Raw genomic sequence first — 24,962 nt, forward strand, 5'->3', positions numbered from 1 at the left:
GAGGCTCTTATTCAGGTACGTATTTGGACCTGATAACAATGAGTTTTGGAAGTATCATAAAGATTGGGCGGACAGCTTCAATGATTTCTTTTGTTCGGTTTGCGCTGATAATAATGGACCCACCGATCCTGTTGGTCTCAACGGTGGCTTTGGTTCAATACTAGATTCGGCTTTTCTTCCACCATTAAATATAAAGGCATATCGATTGTTGCATCGATCTAGAAAAAGCCGCGCTGTCGGACTTGATGGCATATCAGCAGAATACATATGTAGCAACGTCTAAGTTCTGGTCGATCCGCTTTTTCTTATCTTTAATAGAATCCTCATCAATTGCGTAATGCCAGATGCATTAAAGAGCACGCGTGATACCGATATTTAAATGCGAAGAAGCTTCGAAGCCAGAGAAACATCGCCCCATCTCTGTTCTTCCTATCTTAGCGCAACTGTTGGAAAGGGACGTGTTTTAAACGATTGAGGGGTTTGTTTTAAAATATGACATTTTATCATCTTCCCTTTATGGCCACGGGTCTATTTGAAGCACGCATGCGCTTTTTGAAGATCTCTCTATCTACATTAAACATTTGAACTTAACCAGGTAGCCTGTGAGCTTTTTTTAGATACATCTAAGACTTTCGATTCGGCAACCCGCAGTATTCTATGTGCTAAACTACCCATATATTTCCATTAATTCATACAACACTACGTGGTAAATTGGTCTCAGATTGTATGTATTGGCGACCAAAACACGTTTTTGCGGTTTCTTAATGAAGGGGTTCCACAGGGTTCCGTTTTGTCTCGGCTTCTTTTCAATTCGGGCGTTTGCGACTTGGCACAGGTAATTAGATGTGCGATTTTCCAGTATGCAGATGATACGTTGCTTGTTTCTAAGCACATGCAGAACGAAGCAGCTGTCGTACTGCAAAGCGACATAAAAAATGTGATGAAGTGGTTTGGACAAAACCGTATACAAGTCAGTGCTTGGAAAACTCGATTAGTATGTTTGAGAAATTCGTTTAAGGCTCTTGTAACAAGTGAACATGCCATCCTTCACGGTTCTGATTGCTTAGTCTGTGTTTGTGCTCGAGTACAACATGTAGATAGTGTCAAAAGTATGCTTTGATACTGACGTATCATGTAATATTCAAATGGCTCGAATTTGCCTGCGATTACGTAATGCTGCATGTGTCCTTTACCGTATAAGGAGTTATGCGCCTACCAAGATTAAAAAAGTGATAGTGCATGCCGTAGCCTACTCGCATCTAAGGTACGACATTTGCCGTTTTTTTTAATTGCAGCGTATTTTGGAAACATAAAATTGAGAGCCTATTAAGCTTAGTAAAAAGTGTTGCGTACAACCAAACCACGGATAACTTATTTCGAGATTTACAAATGCCCGATTTCGAGTCTTTGTTCGTTCGACAATTGTGATTCATCATTTCTAGAGAAATGCTTTCCGAGAACCTCTCCATAAAAGTGTTGCTTTGCGTAGACATCCCATACGTGTAGGTCCTTGGAGAATAGCTCGTTATGGAAAGGGACAAAGAAGGTATTACATCCGCCACCTCTTTAATAACCTTCCCAGTGCTTTACTGAATCAGACAATTTGTCGGCTTTAAAGAAGACCGTAGAGGCAATGATAAAATTATTTTCACATGTACAAAGTCTATTGTGTAGTAGTGTGATCTTTGCCAAAATTAATGTGAGACTGTTTCCACTGTTACCTCAATTTCTTTTCTTTTTTGTTCTCGATAGGTTGTAGCTTTGTTTACATATTGTGCGATGTTTACTAAGTTTTAATGGTTGTGGTTTGCTACGTGTTTTCATTTGAACATTAGGTGTTGTTTACAGGGCATGTTTACCTGAGGAACCTGTGATAGGATCTTTATATTTTTATTTACGTACTTTAGTTTGACATTGAGTTTGTCTGTAAAAAGGTTACATAATGCAATGCCGTGGATGCCAGGTTTCTGCAATACAAGCCCACAGGAGGATTCGGCAGACCTAGCGAAATTATATGTACAAATTGATTATTTGTAATATAGGTTATTAATATTATTATTATTATTATTATTATTATTATTATTATTATTATTCCGCCTTATTGAAAGGACACTGACGAGAACAATTATTTTACTTTAGTCCACAATAAAAAATGTATGTTGATGATTGGGTGACAGTGAGGACGGACACGAAGAGAAACAAGCTCATTTTGTAACCAATATTTGTGTCGATTTTCCTGCAACATAACCAAGTCATTAATGTTGTGATGGCCCACAGCTAGTGTTCCTGTGTTCAAGAACCTGTCAAGAGGCAAGGTTGAGTAATGGAAAAAGTTACGTGTCCTGACACGCTGTGACATGATTGCATTATCTGACTGAAACCACTGCTTCCAGGAACGTCCATGTATTGTGTACAAATGTAGAGTTTATTATAGGACAATATTAAGCATAGCTACAATTCATGTGAGCCACAGATCTGCTTTAGGGCCAGCACAAGCCACATAGTGTTGCCCACACACGTGATACTTCTTAGCAAGCCACAATGGTGCTCATAGTCATGGTCATGGTCATGGTGCATTACAAAATCCCTCAGCTGCATAAATAAAGGAAAAGGGTGCAAATAAACGAGCGTTATCCTCAAGTGATACAAATACAAACTAGTCGTTTTTGCATTTGTGCATGGGTGCTGCCTAGTTGAGATTACGCAGACCTTGTGTCACAGTTCTGCTTTCTTGGCAGCAGATGTGTTGTGAAAGGTATCCATGACATGAGCCGCAGAACTTTTACTGCGGCTCAGGATAGAATTTTATCCTCATCCACCATTGGTTGTCACGTTTAACATTACAGTAGACTTGACATTTCGAACTCGAGGGGACGCCAGAATTTGGCTTAAATTATCAGAAATATGAATTATCAGATTAAAGCATAAGCATAACTTGAGGCAACACAGCTGCTTCTACGGCAATGAAATACCCCACTTCTGAATTATTGCGATTCTGCTGTTATGATGGGCAGCATGTTTTAATGTTCATAACTGCAGGGAGGAATACAAAAGCAGGGGACGCAGGTTACCAGAAACCAGCAGGAAAGCAGATGGAATGGCGTGAAAAGGGAGAGCAAATGCTGATCGCACGACATGAACACCGGTTTAAGGACCCAAGTGAACGCGTTCCTGCTACTCCTAAATGCATCCTTATGGCTGGAAATGGCTGGATTTCCAGCCATAAGGATGGATGGATTTCCATCCTTATGGCTGGAAATCTGCAAATTTTTAGGTCTTGTTTATTTTTGCCGTATTTGAGTATTGCTGACATCCGTGATGTCCAGGTGATACACACTGCCGAATCCGCATCTAACCTTTAAGATAAGCATGCAATATCATGAGCTCGCAAAGTATTTTAGGAACGGGAACAAAGTTGTGCAATGACTTTTCTAAGACCTCGGCTAATACACACTGTAAACCTCCTAACCATGACATTGGCTTGTTTATTACATTTCATGCCCATTCCTTTGATGACGCTTACTGCTTGTTTAGCAATGCTGCTTTATGTTGTTCACAGTGTTGGTGTGTGCTGCACACTTAAGGCCTCAGCGCATGCTTTCTCACTACCAACTGCACGTGCAGCAGTCCTGAAGCTCAATTCCAGGAAAAGGCTGTGCCCTTATGTGTGCACAGACTTGCTTTAAAAGAAAATAGTGAATGTCTGAACACCTGCGATCATGTTTGCATTGTGCCGCCTTCTAAACTCGCTCTCCTCAGTTATGCTAACATTTCTCATGCCGCACGCTACAAATAATTATCGTGCAGTGAATACACATGTGGTATTACGGCATCATTTAAAATGAAATTTTCAGTTTTAGCTTTCGCACTATGCTGACACAGCTAAAAATTTCCGCTTGATTTTCCTACATGATGCTTTGGTGTGTAAATCAATTTCTTTCATTTGTGCTTCTGTCGCCTAGAGCCCAAAGTTTGTCACCTACTGTTCGCAGCATAGCAAAAGTTTCACAGTTTGGCAGTCAAAGGCTGAACAGGCATGTCGCCGGAAACCAGCCACTGAGAGGATACTGTTGAGAGTGTGTCTGTCTTCCAATTAGTTTTCAGACTTGCACTTGTTCTCTCATTGCTTGCCGACAGCTATGGCTTTCATAATGCTGCACACAGTTCGTGAAACAGTGTATGGAGCGTTATCCCATGAGGTGCTGCTGATTTGTACAGATTGTATGTCAGTTCAATTGGAAGTCACCTTCTTGATCTGCATCTACACCTGTATATCAGATTATTTTCCTGTTCGTAAAATTCACGCGCACACTTACTGTTTAACATGATCCGGCTGAGTCCTCTCAAGAAACGCTATCATCTCCACCTTTGATCAGCTTATGTCCTTAGACACTGCCGCCATGTGTTCCCACTCCATCTCTGCAACTCCTGATAATCGGTGATTGGGCTGATGAAATCCTGGTAAGGCTCGCCAATGACATGGATCGGACACTTGTTTTGAACTTGCTCTTTATTCACACGTGTGATGTTCGCGTATTGCTAAGAAGCGAAATGTGTTCTTCGTGCTTGTTTAGCTAGCGCTGAAAATTTTCCCTAAATGACGATATCAGTGCCAATAATCAATGCAATAGCTTGTGAATTATACGAATGATTCAATGCAATAGCTCATGCCACTATTTTACTCGAATTTATACACTGTTCGCCTCATACTGCCGAGTACTTGTAGCCTCTGCCTCTCGGGGGTACAAGCCATTGCATTTGAAGGTATAGGCCATTCGTTATGATAGCTTTTTGTCTACGTTACACCATGAAGAAATCTCGTGATCCTAGCCACATACAGGTTAGCTGTAGATTAATGAAAATGGGGCAGGCCACGTAAGTGTACGTTCGCTACTAAAAATTCGCTTACCAGTGACAGCGTGTAGTAAGGTGTTAGCAACACATTGTCGGGGTTCGGTGAAATAGGGTACAGCCGACCACTGTTTCCGGCTCTTTCCGTGTGTATTTTGATAACAATAAGCGTTATATTTGGGAAATCTCTGGAAGGAAAAACAAGGAAAGAAACATGATGGCGACAGAGATAATTGTCGAGCGACAAGAGGCTTCTTATATATTCTTAGCGAGGTTCGCCCGCCGGCAACTTTCCGAATGTTTGTTGTAAAGATAACAGCACATCGCAGGAGTAACGCGTGTAGAACGAGGGGGAAAAGGGGTTCCCTTTAGCTTACGGTTTCATGCTGAAGTGAGAACTAAAAATTACATTTCTGATTTCATACTGAAACGGAGAGCTACGTATGACTAGTAGCAACTGCACACACTTAGGCATGTAAATGACACCCGATTAGGCGACTTTACCTCACCCCGATTGCAATCTTTAGTTGCAGCGTGTTGCGGTTAGGGAGGCGTTCAAGGCGTGCAATCCACCACGCCCATCGACCACGGCGTGAAGTTGTAGAAAGTGCAGGAAAAAGGGTTTATTACGAAGTGTCATCTCTTGTTGAAATCCTTCCTCTATTGCTGCAGGAATAAAGACGTATGGTCTCGTGATACACAATTCGGCAGGAGAAACGGAGATTTGCTTTAAAAGCTTTAGGCTGGACGGCTGGATTCCGGGGACGCGTTAATGTAGTGCTGCGGCTTCATTCTAACCGTCTCAGTTTATTTTCCTTCCGCGGACAGAACAATGTCCATGGTCCATTGCATAGAAAGGGCCTTGAATTTCGGCAGTGTTGAAGCCTCCTGGCACGCCATTCGAGGCTTTATTGGGGAGCTGGATACTCGCAAAGTTCACGTTCTAACGTTACAGCATCGGTCTATACGATCTCCGACATTTCCCGCCGACGAAAGGCCACGGGGAGCGCTAGCCACGCCCTCCTAGGGTTAACTACCATGCACATAAATAATTACGTAAGAAAGCGGTCGGGCGAACAGCAACCGACAATACACAAGTTGGCACTGCTAAGCACGCATCATGCGGAGGTTGTAGGTTCGAATTCCAGCAGTGGCATGCTATCAGCTTGTCATTTAGGCTTTAATTATTCAAAAAGGATGAAAGGCACTGTTCACGCAAGTGGTCGCGGAGTCGGAGAAGGCGAAAGCTCGTCGAAGCAGGGTGCAATGCCGTTTTTGTATACGCCGCCTCTTCTGAAATGCTGCCGCCACAGCCGTGTAACGAACCCACGACTTCGAGTTCCCAACAGCTTTAGGTGACGACTCCCATCGGACAGTTTATACTCACTCGGTGGCTAATTTGGCTTTGTCCAGGATCAGTTCACCTAGTTCTCCATTCAAGAGCCCTACTCCCAAGGCGCAGTGATGGCCACGTGTCGTGTGGAAATGTCCCGCAATCTGAATGAAGCGGGGGTAGAAAAACGGCGAAATGAGGCTTCATCATCTCGTTGTCATTATTATTTTTTTAGCGCTTGTTTCATATTCTACGTATAGCGTGACGTACCAAACTGGTCCAGCATACATTTTACTCACGGGTACGATTTTCTAAAAAGAGTTCTACTCCTCAAGTTATTTCCTTCAATGCGCGACCTAATCAATTAGCGGCACAAGCAATCAACATCTAGTATCATGCGCCCGCTACACGTTTTCTTTGCGTACTTTTCTTTAACCGACCGAATCCGACAGGCCCGTTATTATTCTTTCCTGAAGTTCTCGCGGCAACTATGTTTAGCCAACAATCTTTACTTTTTATACCGCATATAGTTCACAGAGTATGAGCACGCGGGATTTGGCTGACATTAACTGCTTTCGCGGCGTTTGTCGGCATAATAGTTTGCTGATCGAATGAACGCTGGAGGATGTTCACTCTACAACTACGTGATTGCAACGCGGAAAGCTGGCGAAGGGCCCATTAGGACTCTCTCAAGTGCGGCTGCTAGCCTTAAGATTGATATTACTGTACTACTGCTCAGATTCCATTAACTTCTTCAGCCTCACCAGATGTCCTAAAGCGAATCATTAGGCAACGCAAACAGTGAATGCGGTTAACTAGAGCCATTGGGACTCCTGCATTTTAACCTTCCCGGAATAGACTGGAACAACTGCTCACATGACGACCGTGATGTCGCAAGTTCAGAATCACTGCTAGGTGTATCGTTTACGTTTTCACTGAACCAAACGGTAACTGATAAGACCCGTATCACTTCAACATCATCATCTTTACTTGACTTAGTTCTTATAGGTAGTACGATTAGAAGTTTATATATATACGCAATGTCGTACTTTCTACGTCTGTGGGTTTCTGCGCTCGTGTAGTTTGTATAAGCAAGCGGAATTGGTATGCCAACACCAGAGGTATTGTAGCACCGGCCATGGATTGCCACGGGAGTAAGCTGGCCGGCTTTGCAATGCAGTCGCACAACCTCGCAAACCTTAGTCTTCTTTTACGGCGTATACACCGTGCTATATCCTCCTCCAGATTTTAGATATATAAATTTAGTTGGCCCAATATGAAAATAGGCATTCTGACGCGGACATGAATAAAATATCTTCTGTAAAACTACTCAGTTCACCTCGGCTGGGCTGACGATTCGAATGATGAGCGTCTGCGGAGCGCAGTGCTGTGTGGCAGAGCTGTCTTTTGTGGGTTCGCTACTTTTTTTATTTAACGAATAGGAATTGTTTCTTGCAGCACCGACTTTTTTCCGGCGATCATAGCGGAATGTGCCGCATTGCTAATAATCAATCTTAGTGCTTTCCTCCTAGTAAAATGTTACGTTAGGTTTGGCTAGGTTCTTACGTAATATGCGTAATATAAATAAAAGTGAATAAACACAAATTGTATGCGCCGAACTAGAGAAACAAAGCAACTTTCTGGTAAAGAAACTGAACCGTGCACCAACATATAAGTACATCGGTGTCCACATTTATTGCAACCTGTTTTGGAGTACTCACATTTAATATGTCATTAAGAACACTTGGTGCATTCCATATGCTCTTTCTACGTGATCTGCAAGGTATGGAATATTGTATATACCATATGCGGTCTACTTTAGGCGAACACGCTTTACAGTTAAACTGTTTGCATAGCTCGGTCTCCCGATGGGACTGTCACGTTCGCAGGCAAAAACAGTAGGCAGAGCTGGGTTGCTTGTAACACCACTAGATGACTCTCACTTCCTCGCATCCCAGCAAGCAAGAGCTTGGTTGGCAGATGGCGCTCACTTCCTCGCAACCCACCACTGCGTTCCAAAGGGGACGCTCATAACATCCATCCATCCATCCCCGGGAACGCCGGCACCGGCAGTGCGGGGGATATAAAGAATTCCGCCCAAGCACTCCGTGCGGCGGCGGTGTTATTCACTGAGTTAATCCCTACGGTCCATCAAACGACGGCTTTCGAGGCTGCCACTCCTCGGTACGCTGGTGCTGCTTGTGCTCGGCTGCACGAGCCTCTTCTGTTGCCCTGGTTGCAGCATCCGTACGGCGCAGACCAGCTCGTTACCGGTTCTTCTCGCGGTGCTCCAGATCGAAAGCTGCCTGCTCCTCAGGAGTACATATGTCGCGTGGCCAATCCATTTAGCAGCCGGAGAGAAAGTGCTGCGCGCGCGCTCGACTGCGATGGAAAGTAACAGCGTCAATACTGGCGCAGCCAATCGCGCGGTTCATTTCAATCGCGCGTGCGCATGGGGTTGCCAAGAAGGAGTTTTCGGCGTACAGGCGACAGAGCGACGGACAGATGAACGTGCTAGGCACATACATATTCGCTGTAAGAAAAGAAACAGTAAGCTCGTGTTCGAGCATTGCGGTCGCCGCAAGAAATTTCCGGTAAGGATTACGGTTGGATAAGCTACAGTCACCAGGAAGCCGAAACTGCAGGGAGTGATTAACAACACTTTCGTATTTAAAAGAAGAACACACCTGGAAACTGATTTGTGTTCTAATATGCCATGAAAAGGCTGCGAAGATTCCTGAAGAACAGTGTGCTCAAGAAGCGCGAAGGAAGCGTGGTAAAGTGCGAATCTCTATTCTTTGTTTCACTGCGTAGATGCACTTGCTAGCTGCGCAAGCGATGTCGCAGGCCGGTAAAACACCTTAGTCGAACACAAATGTCACCATGTGAATAATTTCAGGCTACGTCTCAACGAGCAATCGTTTTAGTTCTCGTTTAGGACTTCGCAGTCAGACTACCTTCACAGCGTGCATTGGAGACCAATCTCTTTTTTTCACAAAGTAGTGTCCGAACTGCAGGTGTCGACGTATGATTGATAGTGAAGATTTACCGTAACCACCAGGAACTGCCGACCACAGAAGCGTGAGCGCCAAGACGAAGAAAAGCAAGTCAGTGTTTCGCCCAAAAGGCGGCGCATTGCTGGCGATAGTAAGATAATTGCCACTTACACCAAATGAAGACTCACGCTTTATCAGCCATGCATATTGAAGCAAACACTCGCTTACTAATAAAAAAAGTCGTAGTATCATGTGCGCACAGATAAACTTGACAATATCTCACTCGTTGAAAGCGAGTAGTCGCCGTGACAACGTTGGCATAATTAAGAGCGTTGGCAGCGGGCGAAAAACGCTTCTCGCTAATTGGATATCACATGAGCCTAATGGCCAAGCGGGGATGAAGCCAGAACCACATGGCTGACCATTTGCCTCCGCACCCGCCGCAGATTACCTCGAAGATCAACGTGCGGGTCACGTGTATGCCGGACATGCGCTCAGGCGCGCGGACAGCTGTAGACATCCACAGTTAGGCTGAATAATGATCTAAGGGTATTGGCGGCACTGAAACAACTTTACTGAAAACTCGACTATTGCGAAAATGCAGTGTCGCGAACGATGCAGGCGGAGGGTAAAACAGTGTTCTGTAGCTGGAAATTAGTGGTAAAGAATCTAGCGATGTCGATAAAGACGCGTAGTGAAGTTTTCACGTGCTTGCGACGAGCGTCGAAAACGGCGACGAGATGAATGTTTTCTCAGACAAACGCCTTTATTTTACTGTGAAACGAGATCAAATCGAAAGCCGGATAGGAAGTTTCGAAACGTGGACTTAGCTTGTTCTAGGTGGTATATGTTTGTTTGTTTGTTTATTTGTTTATTGACAAAACAACGCTCAAGTGTGGTTTGTCTTGGTGCCAAGGCAAGGCATTAAAAGCCATCTCACTAGCCCTTTGACACCAGACAGCACGTGGACATGACATTTCCAAGGCCGCCTATACAATCCTTGTATATGCCTCCTTGAGGAAGAGAAGTCCACTTCTCGAAACGTTGGCTCCGGCTTTCACCTTGTTCGGGTTTTGCTCATCGTCTTGAATGTCCATCTCCCTTCTGCCCCGTGGTTTCCCTGCTTTTTTTTTCGTGGCGATGCTGTGTACCTCTAGCCCTTGGGTGCATCCCCCGGTTGCGTTTCCCGAGGGGGTACCCCAGCCGGCTTACGTCTGTATGAGCGACAGTAATGTGTGAGCCCTGATACAAGGTACAAGTCGTCACATTGTTCAGCACGGGTGCACGAGGGTGCACGAGCTGGCCAGTTTCCCTTACGCCATAGACGCAGGAAAGAAATTATCAAATTTTGGAGCATTTGAATTAACCTCTTCCCGAACGCTTTGCTTAGCTTCCGTTGATTCTAAGGTGCGCATTGCATCTGCTCTATTATGTTAAAAACGTTCTAACTTTCCGAAATTCGGCCGTCATCCTAGAATCAAGGCCAGCCTAGGTGCCTGTGCATTCGGTTTAACGCTTCTTCGTAGTAAACGTTAGTTCGCCGCATCGTGATGGGAGCTGTACCATGACCCAATTCCCTCGAAATGGTGCAGAATAATTCTGTCGTATTCATTTTGTCTTATCGGTCATATCGCTAGTATAACGCAAACAAAATTACGTCCTTCTCTAGCAAGTCTCAAAATCGCCGTAGAATATCTCGCTTAAGGATCAGTGTTACCTGCGTGAGCGATTCTAGATAGCCATATTTAAATTCATATGTGCCCAAATATCGATCGACATTATTCACCTTTCCATATCACTCGTCCTTATTCAATGCGGTAATGCATCTGTGAAAATATCAGTCGCTATTGCATAATTTGATTACTAAATATTATATATGTTTTTCCCTGTTCCCTGTTTCCAGAATAGTTCCCATTTGTGTATAAGCCTCACATTTCCCTACCCCAAATTATATTAAATTACTATTACCAACCATGTGGGACCATTTCCTTCGATAATAATACAGCTTGATGGTATATTAAAGAGTAAAAATGAATATAGTGGCGGTGTTTTCGTATGCTTACCTTCAAGTACTGAAGTGGGCCATTTTTGAGTTTGTCGTAGTCCTCTATATTATCTACATTCAGCATGCCGAAGTCCACGAAGTTGTCGTTGAAGAGTTTGGTCATGGCGCTCTCAATATCCTGCTGTTTGTTGCGTACCAATTCACCGATGGTTCTGCGCAATAAATAAATGAATGAATAAATAAATAAATAAATAAATAAAAAATAAATAAAACAACTACAACACCAACACTTCCTTAAGCTAAAGCGGAGGTTCGAAGATCATGTGAGCGACACACATCCCAGGGTATTCGAGAACGCTTTTTCACTCGGGCTCCACTTCGGCTGAAGAAAGTGCATGGTGGCGCCGCCACTCGACAGCAGTGTCAATGCTCGTCATCAGCGGCTCAAATAATACGCCTTAATATTGGCAGCAAGCTTTACTAGCGAGGGATGTCTGTTCGGTCTGCACTGTTTGCAGAAAATGGTGCGTTGACCCGCCCGGTCAAGCTTGCCATATGATAAATGGTCTTCTGCACCAATTATGTGCAGTTTGAATAGAACTGGAATAAATCGATGGACAGACTTGGCGAGAACTCGCGTGCACTTTTGCGTACAGTCCCCGCATTAAAGGACTATAATAAAGAAATATTGCTTCATTAGCCTTAAGAGAAAGCGTTGTCCGTTGTCCCCGAGATATGGCTGTCACAAGACCTCTCCTAACTATCTATGCTACACCCGTTATCGACTTCTTAATGCTAGACGTCGTTTTACATCACCGCGCCCCTCGTCAGCTTTTCAAAGATGTGCGTCTGGTGTAAAGTTAGCGAAGCTTTACTTCTTTCTTGTACCCCCATACAAAAGCTTACGACTGCGTACCACCCTCATAACAACGGTTTTATCGAACGCTTGAATCGCATGATCACTGATAACTTGTCAATTTATCTTTCATCTGATAAACATGACTGGGACACTATGTTACCTTTTCCCGCCTATGCGTATAGACCCTCAGCGCCTGACACCCACGGCTCCTCTCATTTGCATCTTCTCTCCCGACAGAAAGCAATGGAGCCTTTTGCGACCTTGTTCCGGTCCCGGCACAACTGTCGGGTGAATACGCTTGCGATGCCATAGCTATAACAGAAGAGAAACGTACGATTGTGCCTATCCACCTATGCGGTGTAAACGCGCCGGAAGTTGTACGACTCCAACCACCGGGACGCCCACGTCAGTGCGTGTGAACTTGACCCTTTCTGGTCCCCTTCTCAGCTCGTTGGCTTCTCTCAAAAACAACTTTCGCGGTACTGCGGCGCTTACCATGTCCTGCCCTGCAGTCCGTACCACGACAAGTGACAGACGTTACTTTCGGGACAGGCCCCGTTCGATGATACCACACCCTCTGCTTCCTCACACATGATGCACATTTCCGCCTAAAGCTATACCCCTCACCTCGAACTTGTCTTAGTCGCATGGTCGACGCTTTTCCGGTCCGAGTCAATGTCATGTGACTGCAGTCAATATGACAAGGATTACATTAGTGACGGTGTAGAAGGAAACGACGATTATAGAGATTTCCCTTCCACCACCTTGGCTGTGTTGGAGCTCGGTGAACAAAGCTTGTAAATGTATTTTTATTTATACCGTTACCTGAGGGAATTTAACCAAAAACACCTATACTAAAACAAGCAGAAAACTTGTACCTCTTTTGTCACACGCTATACAGGGTGTTTTTCTTTGGCTGCAGTAAATGTTTTTGAAGATTGCCTAGGCTGATAGCCCAATTGTAACTTTTATTGTGAATTACGCAATAGGACGGTCAGTACTTCTACGAGAAAGCAAAATGTTCTGAAATAATAATTTTCAATGTGTCCGACTAAATGCATTGTCGTTCCAGTTACTTTTTCACGAAGGCGCCGTTTTCTACATTGAAGCAGAAAAGTAACTAAAACATGAATGCATTTCGTCAGACGTTTTCAAAATTCATAACTCGAAACAGGTGCTTTCTTGACAATTCGTTCCAAGTGGGTACGACTTGTGAGCTTAGCGGCGATGATTCGTAGGTCGAAATACGTGGCGTAGAGCAATTCAGTGAAATGCTAATTAGTCTACGTTAATTATTCAATTGAACGTTTTGATTTCTCGTAGAAGCAATGGCCTCTTCATCAAATGGTTTAGACCAAAGGTGAGAATTGTGTTACGTGCCATAGGCCATTATCAGAAAATTTGGGGCGGCTAAAAGAAACGCCCTGTATATGATGTCGGCCTTGAATAAGAAAAAGCAGTATCACAAGGGCGAAATAGATGTTAAAAAAAACAAACGAAGACTACAGCTTTCAGCGATACGTTCGGCTTTCAACTCATCTACTGCGAGAAATATATTTACTCCTCTGTGACGACCATTCTCTTCCTTTCGTTGCCAGTGTTTTCCGGAAAAGGGGCGGATGCCAGGGACACCGGAGTGGAATATGTTCGGATAAATGTGCGGTATAGCAATACTAGGCGCATGCCTAGCCGCAATAAAACAATGTGATTTCCCCAGCTATCATATATCGGCTTATTACGTATTGAGGACTCTCTTATATGCTGCTGCTCTTTTCTTTAACTGACAGGCATCAACAGCTCACGCACTGTCGTACGCTCGTAGTGAGAAAGCGAAAAAGTAAAGACTGGCGGGCAGGCTTAGCTGCTACAGTACAGGTTATACATAAAGTGAAAATACGCTACACCTTCAAATAGGCCATGACGTCGTGTCTTAGTGTTATACTGACGCATATCCCACTATGGCCTATATGCTTGTACTCGATGCACGACTCTCCGCTTGTCCTGAACGAGTTCGTTCTTCTTCACGTATCACAGTTTCGCTGCCCTCCCTCACGGAGGTATTAGGTCACGTTACATTGAGCAGTGATAGATTCCTCATATTGCTGGCGGGCGTTTCTGTTCGTCACAGAAGCAAACAAGATGGAGAGGCACGGACGAGCTCACCCCGGATACATCGAAGTTCCGAACGTTGTCTTTGAGTATGTCGCTGCGGCGGACTGGACCACCTTGAAGGCGGTGTCACTGTACAATGGTTCGATCTTGTAGTTCTTGTTGTTGAAGAAGACGTCCGTGTAGAATATGCTGTCGCATGTTCCATCGGGGGGCACCGAATCCTTGATCACGGCCTGGTGCCCGACCGTGCAAGACAACACGGGCGGTTTTACTGCGAAACCCAAAAACCCACTGTATACACTGTATCACTTTAATTGGCCATTTCGCGAACATTCGTTAGCATAATCTGCTTATTGAGCTTTATTGAGTGTGGCCAGGTGTATAAACGAAGTAAGCGTTCAGAGGTTGTTGGCATGCTGTGCTGCGTTATAGCAGCGTGTTGGTATTGACATAATCACTGCGATAGCACCAAAATAACTGCCGATTAGGTTGTGGTAATGAATCTGGTGTTAAATATTAGTACCCTAACGATGCTGCTAACTTAACATCAATGAAATTGAGCGACTCTCTTGAATTAGCTTTTCGAAAAAGCTGCTCAATAACCTACACTTGTGTGTTGCAGTGAAGTTCAACAAGTGGCTGAAAGTTGCATGAACGACATCTCTGGCCATGAAGGTTGCTGTTACTACATTTCTTGAATCACCCAGAATATATTTATACGTTTTAGGCCAAATAGGAAAACCGGTATTTTTCTTCGTAAAATATAGCAAACAGAACTTGCGCAAAATCAGAACCCAACGAACTAAACTTAAATTGAGTTTTCTTCGGGACGAGGCTGTGAATATGTAATATTTGGAAGCTTTGAACCCCCCAATACGAAGAATAAAAGATTTTAAAGAATTTTCAAATATGGTAACACGCACGTGAGCGTTATTTCGCACCATAAACGTCACACTTTAACTCTGGTAAACGAGTCCGGTAGGAGCACTCTGCTGGAGGTTATTAGCAGTTAGTAAGAGTTATATTAGGAGATATTAGGAGCACATAGATGAGCACGCCGAGTTGTCTAGCTTTCAACCTTTCATGTTGTTATTGAACAACATTGAATTTCACATTAACATGATTTTGTTGTTACTCTTCTCTTTCTTGTAGTAAGCTTGTATGCGACCGATCATGTTCTGCCATATATTCAACCCAATGTGCTTTAGCACTCTCGGTAAGTTTACGGTATACTTTCGAAATAATTGATTTGAACACGACTAAGCATTTTCCGCACTATTGTCGCGGAGATGATTAAAGAAAAACGGATCATTACAACTCAAGGTGAGCCTGGGCACATCAAACAGAGCAAAGCGTCCGAGATAGTGAAAGAAACGACGTAAGCACCATTCTCAACTAATTGGCGATTGCAACCGAGCAGAACACATGCACGCCCAATAAATAGCTTGTACAAGCGCATAATGCCTCGATTGAATTAAAGCATAAAATTCGTGTGCCTCTTGAAGTGAATTCTGGAAAGTAGTAGCAGCCTTAACTTATTTAATTAGAGCTAATAAAGAAACGAAATATAGAAGAATAAAAGTAAGTCACGAAAGCAACATAACCTAACGCAGATTCCCACACCAGTCACTCCAGCGTAATGTCCAATGTCGAAGTGCTGGCGGGATCAGAAGCCTCAACTCCAACATGAAGTTTGCTCCAAGAAAAACGGTATCTGCTCAAAGGCGTACCTGTTTCCTCCGCTTCATATCTTAATGAGAACCAATCCTCTTTGTAAAATTCGCAAATTTAAATCTCGCACTGAAGTTATTGAGAATTCCACTTGCCCACAACACAATTATGTAGAGGAAGCATACAAAAGTTATTGCTTGTACGTATGAGGCGCAATATCGAAGTTTATTGATGAATCAAGAATGCGCATACATATCGCATTGAGAAGCATTTCTTTTGTTTTATTATAATTATTATTATTATTATTATTATTATTATTATTATTATTATTATTATTATTATTATTATTATTATTATTATTATTATTATTATTGCGCTTTAAGGATCAAAATGTTGCGTAATTTGCATATATTTTATCAACTTGCTCGTGGACTTCACACCAAAGCGCATTATTTTTCTATATCGGGACTTCATCTCCTTTTCATAGTTTTAATATTTTTGAAACTTGGCTCTGCAGTGAAAGTTCATCTTCGGGTCTTTTTTCTACCCACTGCAACGCCTTCCGCAGTGACCGGGCCTTCTGTGAGTTGGAACAAAAAGGTGGTGGCTCTTTGATTATCGTTGACACTTCAGCGAGACACTCCCGGCGAGACGACATAGAAAGTTTGCAGGTGTCGATTTGTTTAGAAATCCGCCTAACGCGCGGCGAGAAGTTGTTTGTTGTATCTCTCTGTGTATCGACGAAGATTCCCCTGTTCTGTTTGATGAGATCATCTCTTCTATTGAAAGTGTAATATCTTTCCGTAGCGCGAGTGGAGTAACCATTACCCGTAATTTTAGTAGGCCCGGAATTGACTGAAGCGACCTTTGATGTTCTTATTACAAATCCCAAGTGCCGCCTCCTATTGAGCTTTCGATCCTTCTGCTACTTTACGCAGCATAATTCCATCACCAATTTCTCTGGTAATGTCTTAGACCAGTACCTGGTAAATTCTCAAGTTAAACAAAAATATCTCGTTCTGACGTTTCATTTGTGCGTCCTGTCCCGACATGTTTCGTTCGTTACTAAGAATAACTGCCTCTGTGTTAGCCCTCAGGCAGAGCACCCCCCGTGGCGTATTTGAATCTTTTCGCTTTGCTTTCAAGCGCGGTGATTATGTTGATTCATATGATATCTTGTCCGCTACCGAGTGGTTATTAGATACAGACAAAACAAAGGTACAGGGCCAAGCAGGTCAGTTAAAAAACCTAGTTTTGAACACGAGGCGAAAATGTGTTCTCCAGTACAAGGTCGCTCACTCTAAATATCTCTTCTGGTTTTTGTCTAAACATAAAGCTGGCCTAAAGTCAGTCATGGCATGCACCCAAAATCGAGAAATCACTTGGCTAATGGGTGGAGTGAAGAATTCCGCTTTATTTTTCAGGCTCTCAGAAAACGCCTATACAAGCCGGATCACGACTCATATATTGTGTTCTTGGAGAAAAACATCCTATCACCACATGGTGGAACCTTGGAAGTATACCGCCCGATTTATTTTGTCCATGCCACGTCTATGACTTTTGAGCGTGCCTTTCGCAAGTTACTATCTTTTACTGTGAAGATCTCGTTGGTTTCGGATCATCATGAATTTCTTTCGGGCCGCTCCGCTACGACAATCTCCTAAGTGTCCTGACGCAAAACTCCACACCGGTACATTAGAGAGGGCAAGTTGAAACTCTTTACTGTGACTTCAAGAAAGTTTTTGATGTAGTTTGTCACTCATTGTTTCTAATGAAGTTGGCGCACTTTGTTATTGACTCATAGTCGGCAAAGCTCTTGCACAGTGATTGTCTCGATAAACGGTGTCTTGTCAACGACAATGCTCAAACGTCTCCTTTATGCATGGTGTAGCGAGCTGGTACATGTTACGGGGAGGGGGTTTTCGCGAGCTTCAGCAGAGTCTGCATGGAGCTAGAACCAGATCGACACTCAGAGTGGATCCGGCAGGGAACGCTAGATGATGTGCAACCCAATAACGGAAGCCTAATACACCGTTACGGGTGAGCGATGCACTCCAAGTCAAATGCAAAAACGTTCGGTGTGCGTGCTCTTGAACGCAATCGCAGAGATGATTTGTCTTCACGTAGCGTCTCACTGGCCTTCTTATACTACCCGCCATCCGGACACCCTCATTCCCTCTTACTCCAAGGTAGCGGGCCATGTGAGGACACGCCGTGTCTGCTCACACAGAGGGATTCGGGATAAACCATTCACGGACGAGGAGGGGTAAACGTAGGACAAAAGAGTGTAGGATTTGCACTCGTGCATAGTCCCGTCGCACGTCATTGGTCACGACGTGCCTGGGACGTTTGGCATCCGTTACATTCTTGGCCGAACAAAGTGAACAATAGCAATGACACCTAGCGGCGTCCCTCAAGGGTCAGTATGAGGTCTACTACTTTTGGAAATGTTTAATAATGAAGTTCTTTCCAGTATTGACGAGTCTTCATTTCTTCTACATTACAATGACATGAAGATTTGCAAGGAAATTCCGACGGTTTACGACTGTCGCATCCTGCAGCCTCACCACATTTCTCTTTGAAAAAGGTTCAATGATAATAGCCAAACTTTCAATGCTGCTAAAATTTATGTGATGACTTTCGTTCGCCAAACAGCAAGAATGTTTTTTTCGTACGTTCTACATCATAGTTCTCAGAACCCAAAAACGAGTTCCTTGTGACTCTGTGTGCAACATTTACAAAAAGATAGACGACAAGCGGTCAGAAAACAGATATCTGTCGCGCAGAACTGAGAGCTATGAACGTGCTTGAGAACTGTCCTCTGACGGTGACACAGCGTTGGTGATCTGGCAGTAGTCCTGAACAATGGCATAAAAGATGCACGAACGTCGGTTTCTTAGCGTTTTGGGAGAAATACGTCATGAAAGCGAAAAAAATTAGGCGCCTTACTTAGGTCACATTAAACAGAGTCAAGTTGACTCCTGTCGTCGGACTGCTGGAACGCGATAAAGCTATGTACATTAGTTTGTTCAGTACTCTGCATGCGAATAATGGGTGCAGGACAGACTCGAAGATTGTCTAGCGAAAGAATAGGAGAGATATCATTGCGTAGGTTTGTACGTCTGTTTTCAAACCATACTTGGGGATGAGAGTAAGACGACAGTTTTCCCATTGCATACGAAATATTAGTGCCTTGAGGCAGGTGTTGTATATGGAAGTTAGGAATAAACTAAGCAAATCACTGAATGAAATAAATAAAGCCATGACATATTGACAGGTTGACATAATGTCGATGTAAAGGCAAAAAGTAAAGATGCGTTTGAGCAAAGGCACATTTGTTCTAATGATAGAAAACTGAAACATGCATTATTTTTCCACATGACCTCCCTGCACATCAACGCACATTGCCCAACGTTTCACATGTGTTTTTTTATTCCATCGAAAAAAAAACAAGTGGATGAAGGGAAATTACAACGCAATTCATTTTCCTCAGAGCGCTAATATTCTGATTCTAAATGTTTGCATTTCGTTTCCCTAGAACCTATATTTAAAAAAAATATATAATTTATTAATTTTACTGTTGTACTAGCGCACTTACCCGGAGGAGGTGTGGTAGTTGGAGGAGGAGGGGGTGGCGGAGGTGGGGGTATAGGTGCGGGCGGCAGAGATGGGGGAGGAGGTGGGGGTGGCGTTGTTGATGATGGTTTTGGTGATGAAGGGCTGGCGACGCCAGGGACAATTTCAGTGTCTGTGACAAGATAAAGCGGCGTCATAAGAGGTTAAATCCTGTGACGTTTTTCAGTTACGGCTATCAATTATTACAATCAATCAATCAGTCATTCGATCAAATGGTTAGTCATACAACGCTTAGAACCACATGAATGTGTGTGAGGTTTGTACGTAAGTATTTACATGTCATTAAATATTTGTACTAAATTAGGTTCTGGTAATTTTGTAGTTTAAGAATTATTTTGTTTACTCCTCAACCTTCCTAGAAGTTGAATTACTTCTTTATGTAACCTTATACATGCAACCAATTACAGTTTTGATGAAACAAGCTACAACAGGTGATGCTGTCGCGAGTTCTTAAATTTGGCAGGAACCTGAAATAAATGAGTGGTTTGGCGGGCCAAAACCACTTTCTCATCATGAGGCACGCCGCAGTGGAGGACTCCGGAAATTTCGACCAGCTTGGGTTTTTTAGCGTTCACCTAAATCTAAGTGCACGGGTGTTTTCGCATTTGACCCGATCGGAATGAGGCCGCTGAGGCTGGCATTCGATCCCGCTACCTCATGCTCAGCAGCCAAGCACCATTGTCCCTTCGGCAGGAATAAGAGTGTCCAAAGGGGGCAATATTTGCACACTGATTGCCTCCTTCCTGCGATCAGCGTCCTGAAGCTACGCCTGGGTCAACTGAACATTGTATGGGCACCTCTCGTGGAAGTGCAATTTTTGAGCTATTCTAATATATAGTAAGTTTATCTGTCTCTCTTTCTCCTGAAAGCGATTTTAGGCGGCCTTAACAAGCGGTAAGAGCTGCCACTCAATTATTAGTAACCGGAAAACGGATTGAGAACACACGGAAAAGAAGGCGACATACACGCGCTGACATGCAACTACTTTATTTCCGAAAGTTTCAGGAAGATATATAGCACAGATGACACACGAAAATAAGGCAACAGTTGCAACCATGCGCCCATCCGTTTTGGTCGCTTAATCACAACGGCTGCTTTCTCCAAATGCACACGCCAAGAGGTATTTTGCGTTTTAGAGCGCAGCTTCCATGCGGTTGTTCTTGAGCTGACCATTGGCTCCGTAGGTGGAGTAACCGAGAGAACGAGCACAGCGAAAGTCACGCGGGTACTAGCGATTACATTGAAACCTTCGACGAGTCAAGCATAAAAGCCGACATGCTTGACCCATATGTCAGATTTCCTATGATCGCCGACTCTGCTAGCCGCTGTCGCTGTGCTTGAGTGTTACGTGTATAGCTGAACAATGCCGCCCAATCAAGAGGGACATTTGTAACTCGCAGTTTCGACACCCCCGTTCTTTGCTGTCATTTCCATGCGTGAGTATAATACGAAAAAGTGTGAGCCATTTATTTCTGAGCAATGAGCTACGCAACCGCTGGAAGTGCTTCGTCTGCCGCAGCTGATAAACGAGATGCCCAAGCGTAGGGTGGCGCCACCACCACGAGGACCCTGTCGTTCTGAATCAAATTATTAGGAACAACATGTCGGTAATTCAAAGCACGCAAACAGCCCCACTCGAAATTCGCATTAGTCAGTATCGTAGTCATCTCTGAATTTTTTTCACTCAGCGTCAGAGACGCCATGCTTCGGCATGTGTCATCCATTTAATCTATATTTGGTGCTCCGACTGTCACTCTTGTCATCTGGTCACAGGAAGAACTGTAGTACTATCGAAATTGGGTACGCATCCGCAATCCCGTCAAAGTATTCCTGAATGCATGGAAATGGCTGCCTTTCAATTTACAACATCGTCCTTTTAATATTTCATTTAGGCACCTACGAGTTTAACCAATGTATACTTTACCACATGACAGAGGCACAGAGTCAAATGCACTGCCCGTGAACTCAACAAAACGCGTGCGTAGCGGTGTAGAACAAGTGCCTTCCGATATGACACTGATTTGAAGATATGCGCCCTCAAACTACATAGCTGGTTAACTTTCTCTAACAAAAGGGTCTTTTGCGTACTGAAGGAAAGTAACTGGAACGCCCATTTATTCCGTCACACACATCAGGAAATGTCTCGTAACTGCTGTACTTCTGGCAGTTCTTTTCAAGTGGATGAGTCTAGAAAACTCCCGTCTACCATTCGTAAATTATAATATGTAGCATAAGTTTATCAATTAAGTAGCAAATCATCATTTTCCTAAATAGTTTAGATTTCTCTTGCTAGTGATGTCTGCCTCTTCGCATAACCTAGTTCGACGACAAGAATTATGCCATCTGCCACAGCCAATGTTTAAACAATCCGCGACAACTTAAAAATGATGACCCTGCATACCTTACTCAGTATTACGTATAGCATTGTGAGGTGTAAATATTATGCAGCTGTATATCGAATTACACCACTAATTTTCACAACTTTTCAAGGAACGTGAACAGTTGCTGGAGTGCGTTACGAACAGTAAATGACACCGGCAGGAGGTGCATCACATGTTAGCGGATAAATTTAATTCGCGCTACAACGTAGCGCTGGCCCCCCTTCGATTGTTGGCCCTAAATAATCTCCACTTGGCAATTTTTCTATTCGCGACTGGCGCTACCAGGAGCGCCTTTCCCTAGTCCCAGTGACTATGAAGTGTTTCGCTTAATACACGACACAGTTCCGAGCATCGCGGCTTTGAGTGACCCCAATCTTGTGCGCGACGTGTATTTGTGTGATAAAACACAACTTTTATCAGCATAGTGCTCATTGAGCGATGTTTCGCTGTTGCTGCGGATGTCCCCACATAGAGAGAGAGAGAAAGAGAAGATTACCAAATAAAAATGTGAAAGGTAGTTGTTATTGAAGATAAGCAACGTGTGGAGGGCTGTAAAGGACCCAATTCAATAGGAGAGCCAGCTCTATCTAGTTGCTGTATTTGTGCAAGTTGATAACATGGCTAGAAAAGTAACGTTAAATAATCGATTGCTCTTCTTGTATGTAACCAATTTATTCTTGTGGGGCAGTAATTGGTAACCGTAATTGATTTGGTTTCTAGGAGGAACAGTAATTATGATCCGTTACATTTCTTTTTTTTTTCTATAACGAGTAGGAGTGCGCAGAAGGAGATCTCACAGCACAAGGCCGTAAGACAACGTACTGTTACAATATACAAAACCTGATTTCAAGAATACGGCGCAATATTACCTAGTATATGAGATAACGTTAGATTAAAACAATTACACGGTTAGTGCCAGTAAAAGTAGTACAAATGTAATAACGGAAACAAGGGTAGAACAGTAAAATGTAGCGGCATAGTTTTGAACACGATACTTTCAAGGCGTTTGTGAATAAGACGAAAGTTTTTCTTTTAATGTGATAAAGATAACAATTGCCTAGTACAAGGCTTCCGCGGAAAATTGATATTTCCATAGCGAATCGAATACTCATTGCTTTTTGAATCGTGTTCAATGCGTATTCGATTTCTATCCCATTCCAGAATTCTTTGGTCGAGCTTCTCGAATACCCGTTTCGTTCCAATACTATAAAGAAAAGGAACAGTTCTTGCTGCCTACGTGGTGCAAATGTAGATTCGTTTGAAGGAAACTTTTGCGGGAGTGCTGCAGATGTTGCTAAGATGGTTCAGTTGTTGAACAAGCACGTACGGGCGGTCACGTGTGAATAATTGTTTCCAGCCGTTGAGTAGGCCTGTGTAGCCTTTCGGAGCCCACGAATGCGGCGTCACTATTTAGATGAAGCAGTATGTCTAGTTCAATGTAAATCTCACCATGTTTGAATATCCTAAATAACAGTTCGGCAGTGTAGTATTGCCCTTCGTACTTTCCCCGAGCAATTCATGCTACTACGTGGTTCTCGGACACGCTGTTTCATTTTTTTCCTCTGCGCCGTCCTTGTGCCGCAGACATCATCGACTTTGCTTTGTTGAAAATTTTTGCTTTGTGCATAGGTGTCATACTGCACTCGTTGTTTCGGATGTACAAACTTGTCTGTAGGTGATACATCATGTTTAAAACCTTGTTAGGAGTAATTATTGATTTGTACTGGGCTTTTGTTGCTGAACGGACTCCTTGGAGCTCACGATGTAATTTTTTAGATATTCTGAATGTTGGACATTCAATTTGCATGCGAAAGATCACTTTCTCTAACATTTGTAATCGGTTTGCTATAAAAATTTGGTTATACAATTATCCCTGCTCAATACGTAATAAGATTGTGTTAGGGAAGTTAGCAGCGTCAAAGGTCGCGTTGCATTAGCCGCATTTACTGCGCGCCGAAGCTAACGTAAATTTAGAAGCAAACCTGCTTGGGTTGAAATCTATTGTACAGCCGTTACGACGGCACCGAAGGGGAAGCTTTGGTTAAGTCTTCTGTTAAGGAGGTTTCCAAGCTAAAACGGGGTTTCAGCTTTACGTGTCTCCTTTGACGGTCGTACCTGCCAAGAAGAACTCATCTGACGTTTTCCTTAACGTATAGAAGCTCTAATTTTCACACATAGTGTTAACGCTAGAGTGGGTGCTTATGAGGGCTCTGACCTGTTGACGCTGCTTCCGTGGTCGGAGGTAGTGCGGGAGGCGCGGAGGGGACAAAAACGATGTCACCGCCGCGACCGTGGCTGCCACCGCTGCCTTCGGCCTCTCCGCCGGTCGGCTCCACTGAAATTAAAACAAGCGATAGAGGCGATCATATCAATTGGCACGGTGTATGACGGGCCACTGCGGAATATTTTAACCACCAGGGGTTCCTTAACGCGTCTCTGAAATTCACAACATGAGCGTTGTCGCATTTGAGATCGTCGATATCCGGCCGCAAATCGAACGCGCAGCCTCGTCGTACTCCCACACCAAAGCACACATGCACACGCGCGCGCACACACCTATGAAGCGCGTTTATAGTCCAACAATATTGGCGTGCAGGCGAGCGTCGTCAGACGCCGGGCGCGTCGGAGCGCGTTGGCAGTGTCTGGTTGCGTTGACTGCGCCAGTGCGTCGAACCATAGGCAGAACTATAGACGCTGTTGTTCTCGCCAACGTGACGTAACCTGTGCGCGCGCTCACGCTACGTTGCAGTGTATTTAGACCGATAATCCGTGCATCAGCAGGCAGCGAAACGTGTGCCGTAAGATGTAAGGAATGATAAAAAAAAGAGTCCTAATTTCTGCACTACGAAAACTAGTCCTGATTTCTGCACTCGAGCACAGAAAATGAGGAAAGCGAGCGCGGAGCGCAGGGGGAGATGAAAAACGCGAGGAGTAAAGCAGAGAGGAGGGTGCACTGCAACGAAGAGGCGAAAGGGTGAGGAGGAAAGCGGAGAGCTGGCGAGCACGAGGACAAGGCATGGCGGCCAGTGCTGAAAAAAAGCACTGGTGTTGGTTTCGGACACACTGCGCATGCGCTACTTCGCAGGCAGCGCCACCGCCGCCGCTGAAGAATGCGCTC

At 43.9% G+C, this 24,962-nt stretch overlaps 1 protein-coding gene across 1 annotated transcript in view; it reads right to left on the reverse strand.

Moving 5' to 3' along the window:
• Positions 1-24,962, reverse strand: part of LOC135910151 (uncharacterized) — a 51,002-nt gene that overhangs the window by 16,493 nt on the left and 9,547 nt on the right. The window contains exons 5-10 of the mRNA XM_070522227.1: positions 24,060-24,179; positions 19,426-19,575; positions 14,208-14,427; positions 11,244-11,397; positions 6,239-6,348; positions 4,910-5,039 (exon numbers count right to left, since the gene is read on the reverse strand). Coding sequence (XP_070378328.1) covers positions 4,910-5,039; positions 6,239-6,348; positions 11,244-11,397; positions 14,208-14,427; positions 19,426-19,575; positions 24,060-24,179 — 884 coding nt within the window. The remainder of the gene's footprint in view (positions 1-4,909; positions 5,040-6,238; positions 6,349-11,243; positions 11,398-14,207; positions 14,428-19,425; positions 19,576-24,059; positions 24,180-24,962) is intronic.

Source organism: Dermacentor albipictus, chromosome 7 (assembly GCF_038994185.2).
Source record: "Dermacentor albipictus isolate Rhodes 1998 colony chromosome 7, USDA_Dalb.pri_finalv2, whole genome shotgun sequence".
NCBI lineage: Eukaryota > Metazoa > Arthropoda > Arachnida > Ixodida > Ixodidae > Dermacentor > Dermacentor albipictus.